This window comes from Microcebus murinus, chromosome 16 (assembly GCF_040939455.1).
Source record: "Microcebus murinus isolate Inina chromosome 16, M.murinus_Inina_mat1.0, whole genome shotgun sequence".
Lineage (NCBI taxonomy): Eukaryota > Metazoa > Chordata > Mammalia > Primates > Cheirogaleidae > Microcebus > Microcebus murinus.
This window is the reverse complement of record NC_134119.1, coordinates 61,723,942-61,738,831: the sequence shown is the minus strand read 5'-3', so window position 1 is coordinate 61,738,831 and position 14,890 is coordinate 61,723,942. Positions and strand designations below refer to the sequence as shown.

Genomic DNA, 14,890 nt, shown 5'->3' with positions numbered 1-14,890 from the left:
TACTCAGGGTCACCCAGGAAGAGCAAGGACCAGGGAGCTAGGACTCTTTAGAGGACAAAGACCTCTAAAGAGATGCAGCAGGTGAACTTGCACAGCATTAGGGACTTTACTGGAAGCGTTGGGAGGAGGACCACACCGGGTTTAGTCCATGGCAGAGAAAGGTTGGGGATTTTGCCTGTGGTTTCTGGATCAAAGCCAGATTTTCTCACCCTGCGGGGATCACTAAGTCAGAAAGTGGAGGGGTCACCTGAACAGTTAGGTGCCAATCCAGAAAGAGGAAGGGGTGATCACAGGGATCTCCAGAAAGCATGCCAGGTCTGCATCCCAATATGGATGCCAAGTGAATCATGTCTTCCTCCTGAAGACTTCTTGTCACGCTCAGAATAAAACCTCAGCTCTACAGAGGCTTCCTGATTCATAATCAGGAGCGAGGACTGAATGACTCTCACTCCTGACAACTTTCCCAGTTTCATCTCCCACTCTCTCCTTCAATCACATGGGTCCCCTTTGACCCCTGGCCCCTTCTTCCCACTACAGGGCTCCTGCCCTTGATAGTCACTTCCCCCATAGCTTCACCAATCCAAATGTCGCCTTCTCAAGTCTTCCTTGTCCTTCCTAGCTCAATGTGTCCAGGTGGGTCACCTCCCCACCACAGCCTGTTTGACTGTCTAAGTAGCACCTATCCGATCTCAAGTTATTTATTACCCATTTATGGTTAGCCTCTTGCTCTACCAGCAACCGAGAGGGAGGGGCTGTGTCAGTGTTTGCCCAGCGATACCCCACCTAGTGCCTAGAACTATGCTTGGCACATACGGGCTCTCAAAAAATTTGTTGGAACAAATGAACTCCAGACTTTGCAATGGCCGACCCTCCCTCCCACCTCTCTGAACTCACACCCTCCTGTGTTCCAGCCACGCCATTCCCTGCTGCTCTCAAACACTCAAACTCGCCACCATACTCCACCCTGCAGACCTAGAGTAATACCTGCCTCACAGCAAAGTGTGTAAGACAGAGCCTAATGCACACTGAGGTTTCCCGTAATGCTCAGATTTATTGAGTGCCTGCTGTCCGCCTGGCACTCTTCTGGTAGGCACATGAGCAAAATAGACAATTTTTGCTCTCATGGAGTGTAACAGTGGAGGAAGATTGAAATAAATATGAAAAAGAAGTTAAAATGTACAGCCTGCAGGTGGTGGTGATACATGCTGTGGGGAAAAAAAGCCGGAGACTGGAGGGGATATTGCTATTTAGATGGGACAGCCAGAGAAGGCGCCACTGGCAAAGTGGCATTCAGGTAAAGACCAGAAGGAGGTGAGGGGTGAGCTGAGTGCTCTCTGGGGGAACAAGCCAAGCAGAGGAAACAACCAGTGCAAAGGCCCTGAGGCCAGAGCCTCAGTGGAGTGACTGCGGAACAGCGAGGAGGGGTGTGACAAGGAGCAGAGTGTGCAAAGGGGGAGAACACCAGATCAGGTGACAGGGGAGAGGGGCCAGATGGCTAGGGCCCCCTGTGTGTCCAACAGGGCAGACTATAACTTTACCTCGAGTGCGATGGAAGCCACGGGAGGGGACGGATGTGACTGGACTCATCTTTTTCTTGGAGCTGTCTTCGACTGTGCTAAAGACAACCGAGCGTGGGGGAATCAAAGCGTGTAGCCTGTTAGTACCACGGTGAGGCACAGTATGCAGAGCACCCACTCTCCAGATGAACAAACTGAGTCTCAGAGAGGCCCAGCTCCTTCCCTAACGTCGCGCCAGGCAAAGAACTGGCCACAGAAGTGGAAAGGCTGGCCCTGCGGAGGGACCCGAGTCCCCAGGGCAGAGTCCACGTTCCCTGAGCTTCCCTCCCCAGCCTGCCCGCGGTGGGGGATGGGCCCGCGGCCCTCGCTAGGCGGGGCGGGGCGGGGCGGGGCAGTTCGGTCCCTCCTGGCTGCCCACCCTCCGCCCTGGGCCGGCCAGCCGGCGGGACACCAGCGAGGCGACCGCGGCCCGGAGCCTGCCTGGCGCCTCCTTCCTCCCCAGGGGCTGGGCGGGGCGGCCGGCTGGGGGCCGGACCCCCCTCCTCCCTCCCTCCCTCCCCAGCTGGCGGAGGCTGCTCCCCAGGCCTGCCCAGCCTGGTGGCTTCACTTCTGGTTTCATTTCCCCGAGGCCCGGGCCTCTCTTTTTCTCCCTTCCCCCAGCCTTGCAAGTCCTGGCTCCTTCTCCGTTTTCTGGTCTCTCTGAGCGCTCTGGCTGCAGGCGCCTCTCCCCACCGTCCCGTTCGGTTTTGTTTCTCAAGTCACTGAACAGAAGTGGAAATTATTTTCCTCATTAATTCATCTTCCAGGGCCTTCTGATCCCACTCGCAGTAAAAATTGAAAGGGTCACAGAGGAATCTAAAAGGCCTGGTAACTTCTCTGACCTCCTCCCAGGCAGCTCCCAGTCCAGCCTTGCTGCCCCACAAACCTCAGGGCCTTTGCACTGGCTCTTCCCTCTGTCTGGAACACTCTTCCTCCAGAGTTTTGCAGCCTCTCTTATTTCATCAGGTCTCTGCTCAAATGTCACCTCTTCAGAGACAACTCCCTGCTAAAGCCACCTACCCTTCCATTACACTCCTCCCACTCTGCTTTCTTTTCCTTTGCACTTATAGTTCCTAAAGTACTATGTCATTTCTGTCAGTTTATTGTCCATCGCCTCCCATAAGGAATTTTTATCTATAATTTCACTGCCGTATCTTCTGTACTAGAATAGTGTCTGGCACACAGAAGGGGCTTAAAACATGAATGTTTGTGAATCAATGAATGCATTTGTTTTCATGTCTTTTCTCTCTCCACCCCCCTCCATGAGAGGCGAGACCGTATGAGCTTTATCCAATGCTGTAACCCTATCACCTACAACAGTGCCTGCCACATAGTAGGTGCTCAATAAATACATGTTAAATGACTCCTGTGAGTTCTTCTTCGGTGGATGACCTGGAGAAAGCCACTTGGAAACCCCAAGCCTCCTTTTTGCCAGACCATAAAAATGGGTTGTGTGTTTATTAGGGATCCACAGCTGTGAAAGAAAAAAAGCAAAAATATAAATAAATAAAAAGAGAAAAAAAAGAAAGAAAAATAAATTTAAAAAAAATGAGCTGTGAGAGTAATTATGTGAATTTGCCTAGCAGAGGCTTGGTTGTAATTAGCATTTTACCCTATTTTTATTATGGAAAAATATTCAAGCACATAGAAAAAAATGAGAAAAAAAATATTCTGAGCACCTGAATACCTTCCCACCTAGATTAAATTAATAGTTCTTAACATTTTGCTAAGTTGCTTTTATCTACATATGTATAGGTATATATACATTTTTTTCTTTTCTTTTTCTTTTCTTTTTTTCTTTTTGAGACAGAGTCTCGCTCTGTCATCCTGGGTGACACCTCTGTCAGCTGGTGTCATCATAGCTCACTGCAACCTCGAACTCCTGGGCTCAACCAAACCTCCTGCCTCAGCCTCCCAAGTAGTTGGCACTATAGGCATGTGCCAGCATGCCCGGCTAATTTTTCTATTTTTATTAATAGTAGAGATGGGGTCTTGCTCTTGCTCTCAAACTCCTGAGCTCAAGCAATCCTCCTGCCTCTGCCTCCTAGAGTGGTAGGATTACAGGAGTGAGGCACCACACCCGGCCATGTATATATTTTTTTTCTTTTGCTTAACCATTGAAGAGTAAATTTCAGATAGCTTGACATTTCTCCCCTTAAAAGCTCAGCAGGTTCTCTTGAGAATAAGATCTCTTGAGGCCAGGAGTTCAAGACCAGCCTGAGAAACATAGCAAGACCCCATCTCTACAAGAAACAAAAACCACCAGGCATGATGGTGCGCCTGTAGTCCCAGCTACTCAGCATGCTGAAGCAGGAGATTGCTTGAGCTCAGGAGTTTTGAGATTGCAGGGAGTTATAATGACACCACTGCACTCCAGCCTAGACAACACAAGGAGACCCTGTCTCAAAAAAAAAAAAAGAATAAAGACATTCAGGCTGGTCATGGTGGCTCATACCTGTAATCTGTAATCCTAGTGTTGGGAGGTTGAGGCAGGAGGATGGCTTGAAGCTAGGAGTTTGAGACCAGCTGGGCAACAAGGTGAAACCTCCTTTCTCCAAAAGAACAAAACAAAAAAATAGAATAAGGACATTCACCTATAAACTACAATAATATTTCATATCTAAGAGAATAAAAATTCCCTAATATCACCTAATATCCAGTCCATATTAAAATCTCTCCAATGGGCCCAAGAATACCTTTTTTTTTTTTTTTTTTGAGACAGAGTCTCACTTTGTTGCCCAGGTTAGAGTGAGTGCCGTGGCGGCAGCCTAGCTCACAGCAACCTCAAACTCCTGGGCTCAAGCAATCCTGCTGCCTCAGCCTCCCGAGTAGCTGGGACTACAGGCATGCGCCACCATGCCCGGCTAATTTTTTCTATATGTATTAGTTGGCCAATTAATTTCTTTGTATTTATAGTAGAGACAGGGTCTTGCTCTTGCTCAGGCTGGTTTCGAACTCCTGACCTCGAGCAATCTGCCCGCCTCGGCCTCCCAGAGTGCCCAAGAATACCTTTTATAGTTGTTTTCTCTTCCCCCAAATCAGGATCCAGTGAAGGTTCATGTGCTATTTTGGTTGTAATAAAGAAATTACATAGTATCTCTCTCTCTTTTTAAATATATTAGAGATGGGGTCTTGCTGTATTGCTCAGCCTAGTCTTGAACTCCTCGCCTTGGGTCATCCTCCTGGGTTCCAAAGGGCTGGGATTGACAGGCATAAATCTGGCCAGTATCTTTTATTCTGGAACATTCTACTTCCACCTGTTTTTGTGTTTTCTTGACATTGAATTTCTGGCAGAACAGCCCAGTTATGTTGTAGAATGTGCCACATTCTGGATTTGTCTGATTGATTATTTCCTATAAGCTGGAGACTGGGCCTGATGAGAGTCAGTTTATGCAACGTAACAGGGAAACTCCACAGGGTATGGCACACACTTCCTAATAAGTTATTGGAGGTGGCACCCAGCGTCAGGATGTCCCACTGATCAGTTTCATCTCACAGTTAAGGTTGTGAGCACATCATAAAAGAATTTCCTTCTTTGCAGTTAGCAAGTAACCTTTGGGATAAGGCTTTGGAGCCTGTCAAGATCCTGCTTCCCACTAACCTTTCTTTCACTCAAGGATTTAATTATGCATTGAAAATTGCTGCCTGAATTAACTATTGTAATTAACACTTTCATGAACTTCGGCCAGGGGCTTTATTCACAACAGTTTTCCCCATAGATTTGGAGTTAGCAAATGAGCTACATGACAAAGGTAAGTCTCACTGCCAGTTTATCAAATATTAAACTCTTGTCTACCTCCAGCCCCATCCCATGTGTCCACCCGCTTTGAACTAAGCTACAACAGCTATAATACTAACAAAAGAAGACGTTGCACCCCACTCTGAGCACTTTGCACAAATTGTTCTATTTAATCCTCAAAAGGATCTTCTGAGCCAGGCGCTATTTCCCTCATTTTAAAGAAGATGAAACCGAGACCCTAAGGAATAAAAACACTTGCCCCAGGTTACGCAGCTACTTAGAGAGTGGAGCCCAGGATGTGACTGGTGGTATTCCACTCCCACTTCCCGCCTTCGTCCACAACGGAGTCCAACTGTCCAGCATTTGCTAAGTCTGGCGTAGTGCTCTTACAGACGCGATCTTATTCCAGCTTTCCTAACTCTCAAGCGCTAAAGAGATCCCTATTTAACATACTAAGTGTGGCTCGGAGAGGTCGAACATTTTTCCAAAGTCACGCATCGAGGGAGTGGTGAGTCAAGATTTGAACCCAGGCCTACCTGGCCTAGAGTGTAGATCCTTGTTGGGGCTGGGTTTGGCAGGTGCATGGGTACGTGTGAAAAGCCTGTACTTGGAGAAGCAAAAGCCCCTACCCACCACCAACCCATAGCCAGCCACCCCTCCTTCCCCTCTTCCCTCACGCAGCAGCCCGGGCATGCGCCCTGAAGGCAACCTCCCCTTTTTAGAATCTGCCCCCTGCAGGCTCCGCCCATCACCGCCCAGGGCCAATCCCTGGGGTGGAGGGCGGGGCCGCCACCGGAGTGGGCGGTAGCCAAGGGTAGTCAGGAGTCTGGAGTCGTGCGCCGGAGTCAGAACTGCGTCTCGCAACCCAGGCGCCGGTTGCTGAAGGAGAGCAAGCGAGCAAGCGATGCTGCCGCCGCCGCCGCTTCCTGATTGGCTGTGGTTGGCTATCTCTTCGTTCTGATTGGCAGCTAGTGAGCAGGGTATGTAAATGAAGGGGCCTGGGGAGAGAAGGGGTACCGGCCGGCGGTCGGGTTCTTTAGCGAGTTCGATCCCTGGGTCCGGCAGGTGCGCGCTGGGGCTGCCCGGGATCGAGTAGCGCGGGCCTTTACGTGTCGTCCGCCCCGGCCGGGCCGGGTGAATCACGCCGGAGCCCGAGAAGGGGGCGGAGGCGCCGGCTCCCTGGCTCCGACTGCGTGACTCACCCGCCCCCGCCGCCGCCGCTTCTGGAGGAGCCGCCTCCACTGCCGGAAGCGAGCGGAGGCCAGGAGCACAGAACAGCCCGCCTGGGGTCTCTGCTTGCGTGGCCCCGGGCGGCAGGCAGGAACCGCAGCCGGGGCGCGGGGCAGTGTAAAGGGTCCCGGGGTCAGAGGGGCCAGAATCCGGGGGGAAGGCTAGCCTGGGCGCCGCCAGGGGGCGCCGGGACCCGGGGGGCGGAGTCGGGGGTGGGGGCTGAATTCCTGCGGTTCCGGGCTCCCGGGTCTTCGGAAGGGGGCGAAGACCCAGCTGTACGTAGCGCGGCGGGTCACTCTTAAGGTCTTGCCAGGTCCCGTCCTGGGGACCCGACCCTGCAGTCTTCCTGGCCCAAAAAAGTAGGTTGGGCCAGGAGTCCAAAACTCCAGGCACCCCCCCCACCGCCCTGCCACCCCGGGGGGAAGAGTGTGGGTCCTCAAACTTATCTCGGTGACTGCCCCCGTGCCCATGGGATTTCCTGGCAAGCCCTGTCCCCTCTGTCTCCCAAATAAGTCCTTTATCAACCAGCTTCCTTTCATGTCCACTACCAGCTTCTACCCCAGGCCATCGTCATTGTATAGTAGCCAAGAGTACAGTAGCCTCCCAAAGGGTCTGGAAACCTAATCAGCTCACAGCACCTCTCCCCTCCCTGCTCAACCCCCTTCAGTGACTACCCACCACACTTAAAATCCACACTCCCCACCTCTGCCTATATGGCCTTCTGCGACCTGGGCCTCTGCCTCCCTGCTCCCCAGCCCCCATCTGGTCTCCTACCATGTCACTCCGTGTGCCAACCACACTGGTCTCTTTGCAGTTCAAGCTCATGCAGCCTCCGGGTCTTCCTTTGCCTTTGTTATTGTTCCCTCTTGTCCAGATGCTTTACCCTGGTCCCTCTGTGGCTGACTTCTTCTCTTGCCTCAGGGCTCAGTTCAAATGTCACCTCCTTACGGAAGCCTTTCCTGTCCATCTCCAGGACCTTCTAGTTTCCTCCTCTCAATATCTGTACATTTCCCGTGTTTGTTTATTTACTGTTTGATACAAAGTAGACACCTGATAAATATTAAACTACATGAAACAGCCACTTTCATAGGAAAAAAAGTAAGGTTAATATTGGCCATTCGAATAGTTCATTGAAGAAATAATAATGTTATTAAGAGTACTTATGAGGCCAAGTGCAGTGGTTCATCCCTGTAATCCCAGAATTTTGGGATGCCGAGGTGGGAGGATCACTGGAGGCCAGGAGTTCAAGACCAGCCGGGGCAATATATCGAGACCTTGCCACTACAACAAATTAAAAAATTAGCTGGGCGTGGTAGTACACACCTGTAGTCCCAGCTACTTGAGAGGCTGAGGCAGGAGGATTGCTTGAGCCCAGAAGTTCGAGGTTATGGTGAGCTATGATCAAGCCATTGCACTCCAGCCTGGGTGACAGAGGAAGACCCTGTCTCAAAAAAAAAAAAAAAATTATTAATAAGATTGATTACTATGTACCAGGCATTGTTGTAGGTGCTTTTTGTTTATTTTCTCATTTAATTCTTAAAGCAAGTTATGAAACAGATACTGTTATCATTCACATCTTAAAGGTTCCCTAAGAATGCCACAGAGATGTTAAGTGACTTGCCCAAGATCACACCTACAGTAGTTGATAGAGCCAGGTATGAACCTAACATTTGCTTTCCATAACTGAATAACTCCTCCCTCCTTGCAGACAATGCTGAGCAAGGGTCTGAAGCGAAAACGGGAGGCGGAGGAGGAGAAGGAATCTCTGGCAGTTGATGCCTGGTGGCTGGATCCTGGCCACCCAGCAGTGGCACCGGCATCCCCAGCTGTGGCTTCCAGCTCCCTCTTTGACCTCTCGGTGCTCAAGCTCCACCACAGCCTGCGGCAGAGTGAGCCGGACCTACGGCACCTGGTGCTGGTGGTGAACACACTTCGTCGCATCCAAGCGTCCATGGCACCCACGACTCCCCTGCCACCTGTGCCCAACCCGCCTGCAGCCCCCAGCATGGCTGACAACCTGCTGGCGAGCTCGGACGCTGCCCTCTCAGCCTCCATGGCCAGCCTCCTGGAGGACCTCAGTCACATCGAGGGCTTGAGCCAGGCCCCCCAACCCCTGGCAGATGAGGGGCCACCAGGCCGCTCGACTGGGGGAGCCCCACCCAGCCTGGGTGCCTTGGACCTGCTGGGACCAGCCACTGGCTGTCTGCTGGACGATGGGCTCGAGGGCCTGTTTGAGGACATTGACACCTCCATGTATGACAGTGAACTTTGGGCACCAGCCTCTGAGGGCCTGAAACCGGGTGCTGAGGACGGGGCAGGCAAGGAGGACACTCCAGAGCTGGATGAGGCTGAGCTGGACTACCTCATGGACGTGCTGGTGGGCACTCAGGCACTGGAGCGGCCACCAGGGCCGGGCCGCTGACCCGGAGGGCTTGAAATGGTTGTCTAGTCTCTGAACTGAGCCTGGTGGCTGGACCCACTCACCTTAGAAAGACACAGCTGGGTTCCCTAGTACTAAGAATGGAGCATGAGCTACTTTGGGAGACAGAATCCAGTCCTGGGCATCTTCACATCCGTCCTCTTGCCTTGGGGCTGGTGGTGGAGTCTGGGATTGGCCCCTAGTGATGGAATGCCAGGTCTGGTGGCTGGAATGTGATCGCCCAGGCCCTGTGCTGGACTGAATTTCTTGGGGCCATATCCTGGGCTGTTCCTTCCCTGGTAGAGGGAAGAGACCCCAATCAGTTTTTTCAAATTAAAACCAGTCCTGGGAAACAAGTCCGTGTGCTTCTTTGTGTGAATGTGAACATGAGAAAACATGTAACATTTCCTGAAAGTGGACTGTGTACCAGGCACAGTTCTAAGAATGTGCATGCGTTAATTCATTTATGCCCATAACAGCCCCACAAGATTGTCCCCATTTTACAGTTAAGAAAACTGAGGCTCCAAGAGGTCATCACTTGAGGAGGTGGGTTTTAAATCATGAACTTTCCTGCTTTATTAGCTTGAGAGAGAGGCAGACCAACTAGGTCTGGCTGCGAGAGAGCCCTCCACACGAACTCAGCAGAACAAACCCAGCCAGGTTTCCTTGTGCCCAGTGTGTGTATATAAAAGGTAGGGGGAGAATGCCCCAGGCCACTGTTTAAAAATGAAGGCTGCTCCTTCCTGGAGTCACTCTGTGTATCTGGAGAGGAGAGGGCAAGGGAGCTTTCAGGATGGTCCAGAAATAAAAACAAGAGGCTGGAGAAAGCCTCTCCAAGGAGCCCTCGCAGTCAGACCTCCAGGAAAATGGTGCAGGAAAGGAAGACACCAGCCAGCTTTTAAAAATAAAATCCACTCCCGGTCTCAAATCTCTCACTGGGCAGAGGATGGGGCAGCCCGGAGGCTGTCTCCGAAATAAAGCCACTAGGTTTGGTGGCTGGACTGAAAAAGAGGGCGCTCAGGGGCAGGCCGTTGTGCTTTCCTTCTAGAAGAAACTCGGGCCCAGGCGAGCCGGGGCCACCTGCCTGCCTGCCGAGTGTCAGGGCCGCCACCGCCGGGAGTCTGCGGCCGCCCCCGCGGCCCGGCCGCATTCCTGGCCGGGCTGGGAGGGGCCGCACACTCAGCGGCCTGGCACGGGACGCGGCTGCGTCCTTCCTGGCGGCCGTGGGGGCAGGGCGCAGCCGGGCGGTGGGGGCGGGCGAGTGTCGCCCTGAAAGCTTAGGGTCGGGGCAGCGAGGAGCAGAGAGCTGCAAGGTGACCTGAGGAGCCAGCTGGGCCTGGAGCGGGGGACGCGCCGGCGAGGGGACACCCAAACCGCGCGCCCCAGTACGTCCCGCCGGCCGGAAGCTGCAGGGAGGCTGAGGCAGGGGTGGGGCTGGGGGAGGCGGGGAGCCCCGGGCCGGCGCCTGGGTCCTGGAAGGGGCGGGCAGAGCCGAGCTTCCTGGAGGAGCGGAGGAAGTTGTGCCCGTTTCTGGAAGGGAGGTGAAAATGGCGTGCAGGGAGCCGCCGCCGGGCTGAGGGTCTTCCCGGCGCCGGACTCCAAGCCCCGGTGACGCCAACCGCGGGACGGCGGCGACTCAGACTCAGTTTTGCCCCCGGCCCAGACCCTGGGAGCCAGGGCTGAGCTCAGCGACGCCCCCTGGTGCCCGGCCTGGGGTTCCGTGATAGCACTGCCTTAAGTTCCCTGGAGATGGGTCTCCTGGTCTAGGAGGCCCCCAGAGTGGGGTTATTATTAACACTCTCTGTTTACAACATCCTAAGAGCCTGTTTCTGATGTTTCTGAGTGCTAATCAGGGGAGTGACCTGTGATACCTACCCATGCAGTCAGCCTGCCCATCTGTCAATGACCCTCCCATTTTCCCCGTGTCTCCTTGGCCAAGTGATGCTCCCTCTCCCCAGAGCCTCTAGGTACGGTTGCACAGGTTGTGCACCTATTTAAGCGGCCGCCACGCATGTCTTAGGTACCATGCATTTACATATTTCTTACAACAGTTGCTTGGCAGATGTGGGTCAAATGCCTTGAGGAGGGAACACGACTTTTGCACACAAGCAACCATATGGGCTAGGTCGGCCCTAGTCCCTTCCTCCTGGTGCCTGGGGTTTATGAAAGGCTCATGCCTGCGGACTTGCCCCTCTCTCCCCATGTCTGACCCCTGGATTGCGGTGCAGGCTCTCTGGCTGTGGTGGAGTGTGTCGCTCCACCCTCAGGCTCGGCCCCAGGACACCACTGCACCTCGGCCAGCAGATTCCAGGGCCCACACCATTCCTAGCCGCGCTGCCAGCCCTGGCGCTGCTCCTGCCTTTCACAGAACCTCTGTGTGTCCCGGCCACCACACCCCCAGGCCAGCTCCCCTCCACGGGCATTCCCAGGAGCAGCCCCCCCACACACACACACTTTCTCCCCCCACACCTGGGGGAGCTGTGACCAGACACCCTAGGCCTCCCTTCTCTCCTTCCCTTCTTTCCTTCCCTCCTTCAGCAAACATTCATGAGTACCTACTGTGTGCCTGTCCCTACGTAAAAGGTAAATCTGACCACATCTGTCCCTCCCCTGGGCCCTCAGGATATACCCCAGTCCTCTGAGATCTGAATCCTGCACCTTCCAAGGTTCACCTTCGACCCCTATTCCATTCATCCATTCACTGAACATTTAACTGAGCACCGGCAGTATGCATTCCCAGTGCATTGTGGAAATCTAACGCAGAGATGTGGCTGAAGCAATACGCTTTAGAGAAGAGGTTGTGCCTGAAAGCCAGACCTACCTCCTGGGTCTGGACCCCAGCTTTGTCACTCTGCGGCTGTGTGACTCTAGGCAAGGTAATTAACTTCTCTGAGCCTCGGGGTCCTCATCTGTAAACTGGAATAGTAATAGTATCCACTCGAAGGGCTGTTGTTCTGGGGAAGGGGAACAGCATGTGCAAAGGCTAAGAGGTGAGGGACCCTACAACATTTTCAGGGATCTCTAAGCTTCAGGGCTTGGCTGGAACGAGGAGGAAAGTGAGAAGGTAAGTGATGCGACTGGAGGGGCCAGCAGGGGCCAGGGCACCCTGGATGGGGGACTTTACTCCAAAGGTCCCAGGTAGCTATGAAGCAAAAGGGTCCCTTTGCCAGGTGCGTGTGGTGGTGGCGGAGGTGGGTGAGACTGGAGTCCTGGAGCCCAGGAGTGGAGAGCCCAGGGAGGGACGGAGCAGCCATTGGGATGGAAAGAGGGGAAGGGACACTCAAGAAGCCCAGTGGACAGGCTGAGGCTGATGTCCCATGATTGAGGAAGGGTCTATGATGAGGCTCAGGGCTCTAATAAGAGGACTAGGAGACAGTAGGGCCACCCATGGGATGGCGACTAGGGGAGACAAGCAGATCTAGGGTTGAGGCTGAGCCCAGGGAGAGGCACAATGGGTGCAAGGGACGGGGGGCGGGGGACACTGAAGGCATTGAAGCTGCTGGGCCCTGGGACTGGAGCTCAGAAGACAGGACCAGGAAGCAGGGGTGGGCGTGAAGGGTGGGGGCGAGGGAGGCACCGGTTTCCCTTGGCTGGACCCAGCAGCAGGGCAGGGCAGGGCAAGGCAGGCTCCTGCTTGGCTCTGACTGGGTCCGGAGAGGGTGGTCCCCAAAGAGAAGCTTCCACCTCCTTCCCCAGCCCGGCAGGATGTCCTGTGTTTACTGAGGTGGCCTTGGCTGGAACCAGGACACTGGTGCCACCCGCTAAACTCAACTTCCCCTGGCCACACCCCTGCGGGTGAGGGACAGAGAGAGAGAGAGAATGAGACAGAAAGAAACCCTCAGGCAATGCACGAGGACAGAGAGGGACACAAAGACAGAGACATCACTCACAGCCAGCTAGGAAGGGGGCCTCCTTAACCTGGGACGGGGCATCTGCAGAAAGCACGTGGCTAATGTTAATATCACACCTAACAGCAAAGATGGAATGCTGTCCCCTGAGACTGGAAACGAGCAGGGGTCTCTGCTCTCTGAGACGAGGGGAGGCAGGACAGTGGGCGCCAATGTCCCTTTTCTGTTTGATCCTCAGCAGAGAGAGATGGGCTTTCCTCCTCCCGTCCAGTCTGGCCTGTAGCTCAGCCGTGTCCCACCCTCAAGTTCTTAAACGCTCAGCTCTATGTTGTCCCTCCCATAACTACCCAGGGCCCACAGGACAAAGTCGCAGTCCCTCGTCATGGCACTGCCGGGCTCTGGACCTCCTCACAGCTGCCCCTCACACTCTCCCATGAACCACTTGCTCAAAGGGCCTTTGCCCGGGCTGCCCTGCGGCCTGGAACACACTCTCATTCATTCACCGCCCATGGCTTTGCATTAGCTCCTACATACCCTTCAGGTGCCGGCTCAAATGCCACTTCCTCCAGGAAGCTCTCCCTGACCTCTCTTCCTGGGTTGAGGTGACACCCTTCCTGGGCACCCCCATCCAGGCCCTGACGCTGCTGTGCCTGCGATTCCCGCCTCTCGGCCCTCATCATTCTGGCTTGTTCCCTGTTGGACTGTGAACTCTGTGAACGCAGCCCTGAGCCATCTCGGTCACACAGTGTCCCCAGCACCTCCACCACGGGGCTGGGCACAAGACCGGGTGCTCGCTGAGTGTTTGCTGGTGTTGAAGAAAGGACTGCTCCCTTTCTCACCGCCGGTCCTCTGCCTGGAACCCTCTGCCCTGCCCTTTTCCTTGGCTCCCTTCTCCCCAGCCTTCTTCTTTTTTTTTTTTTTTTTGTGAGACAGAGTCTCGCCTTGTTGCCCAGGCTAGAGTGAGTGCCGTGGCGTCAGCCTAGCTCACAGGAACCTCAAACTCCTGGGCTCAAGCAATCCTCCTGCCTCAGCCTCCCAAATAGCTGGGACTACAGGCATGCGCCACCATGCCCGGCTAATGTTTCTATATATGTTAGTTGGCGAATTAATTTCTTTCTATTTATAGTAGAGACAGGGTCTCACTCTTGCTCAGGCTGGTTTCCAACTCCTGACCTCGAGCAATCCGCCCGCCTCGGCCTCCCAGAGTGCTAGGATTACAGGCGTGAGCCACCGCACCCGGCCTCCCCAGCCCTCTGGTTTGACTTCAAATGTCACCTCCTGTAAGAATCCTCTCCTGAGTCTGCCCCCCAGGGTGGAGTTAGGTCTCTTGGTGTCCCTGGTGTCCGACAAAGGACCTGCCACCAAACAAGGGCTTGCAAATGTTAGTTGAATGAATAAATGAACAAATGAATGTTGAAGTGAATCAGTGAATGAGAGAGAGAGATCGCAATGATGTGAGGGTCTCTTCAGGCGGCAGGAGCCCTGGCCACGCCATCCCTTCCACCCCTTGGGAGGAGGGTTCGGGCCACACCCCACCCCTGGCTGCTGCCAGGCCTGGAAGGCATTTCCCAGAGCTCAGCACATTCCTGCCTTCTCTGGTGGCCGAGAGTGGGCAGGGGGCATTTCAGAGAGAAGGGGGGAGGTCCCTAGCATTCTGGGATCCTGCCATCCCGGCCCGGTCCCCCATGCTCTCGGAAGTAGGCCCCAAGGTCTCAGTGGGGGGCTGGGCACAGGTCTGCAGAGGGGCCGCCCGAGCTGGGGTGAGGGGTGAGGGCTCCGACCGAGGCGGGGGCCTGGTGTCCGGCCCGGCTGCACAATGGGGCAGAAGCTGCTGACGTGGGCTTTGGGGGTAATCCCCCAGCCTCACCCGGGCCAGGCCTGGGGCCTGGGCTCAGAGAGCGGCGAGCGTCCGAGGCAGCGGCCGGGTGGGCGCGAGGGGCATGTGGGGGTACCTGTGCTCCCTGTGCCGCCCCCCGGGGTCTGGTGAGTCGGGGAGGGCAGGCTGGGGGCCGGGCCCGGGGCCAAGGGCTAGGGGCGAGGCCAGGCCTCAACCTGGCGGCCTTGGCTTGGAAGTTGGACAGGGCTGGGTTCCAATCTG

At 54.6% G+C, this 14,890-nt stretch overlaps 1 protein-coding gene and 1 long non-coding RNA gene across 2 annotated transcripts; one reads left to right on the top strand and one right to left on the bottom strand.

The window, feature by feature from the left end:
* Window positions 1–6,111: 6,111 nt before the first annotated feature.
* SERTAD1 (SERTA domain containing 1) lies at window positions 6,112–9,300 on the top strand. Its single transcript, XM_012774593.3, has 2 exons — window positions 6,112–6,275; window positions 8,234–9,300. The coding sequence occupies exon 2, from the start codon at window positions 8,237–8,239 to the stop codon at window positions 8,945–8,947; it is 711 nt and encodes a 236-aa protein (XP_012630047.2). The 5' UTR covers window positions 6,112–6,275; window positions 8,234–8,236; the 3' UTR covers window positions 8,948–9,300.
* LOC142861088 (uncharacterized) lies at window positions 7,147–7,598 on the bottom strand. Its single transcript, XR_012912459.1, has 3 exons — window positions 7,480–7,598; window positions 7,266–7,355; window positions 7,147–7,234 (listed from the first exon to the last, which is right to left on the bottom strand). It is a non-coding gene; the product is annotated as an uncharacterized LOC142861088 (long non-coding RNA).
* Window positions 9,301–14,890: the final 5,590 nt, after the last annotated feature.

Bases quoted from the DNA above. Each gene is read 5' to 3' on its own strand.
- SERTAD1 (XM_012774593.3), top strand. From the start codon at position 8,237: ATGCTGAGCAAGGGTCTGAAGCGAAAACGGGAGGCGGAGGAGGAGAAG.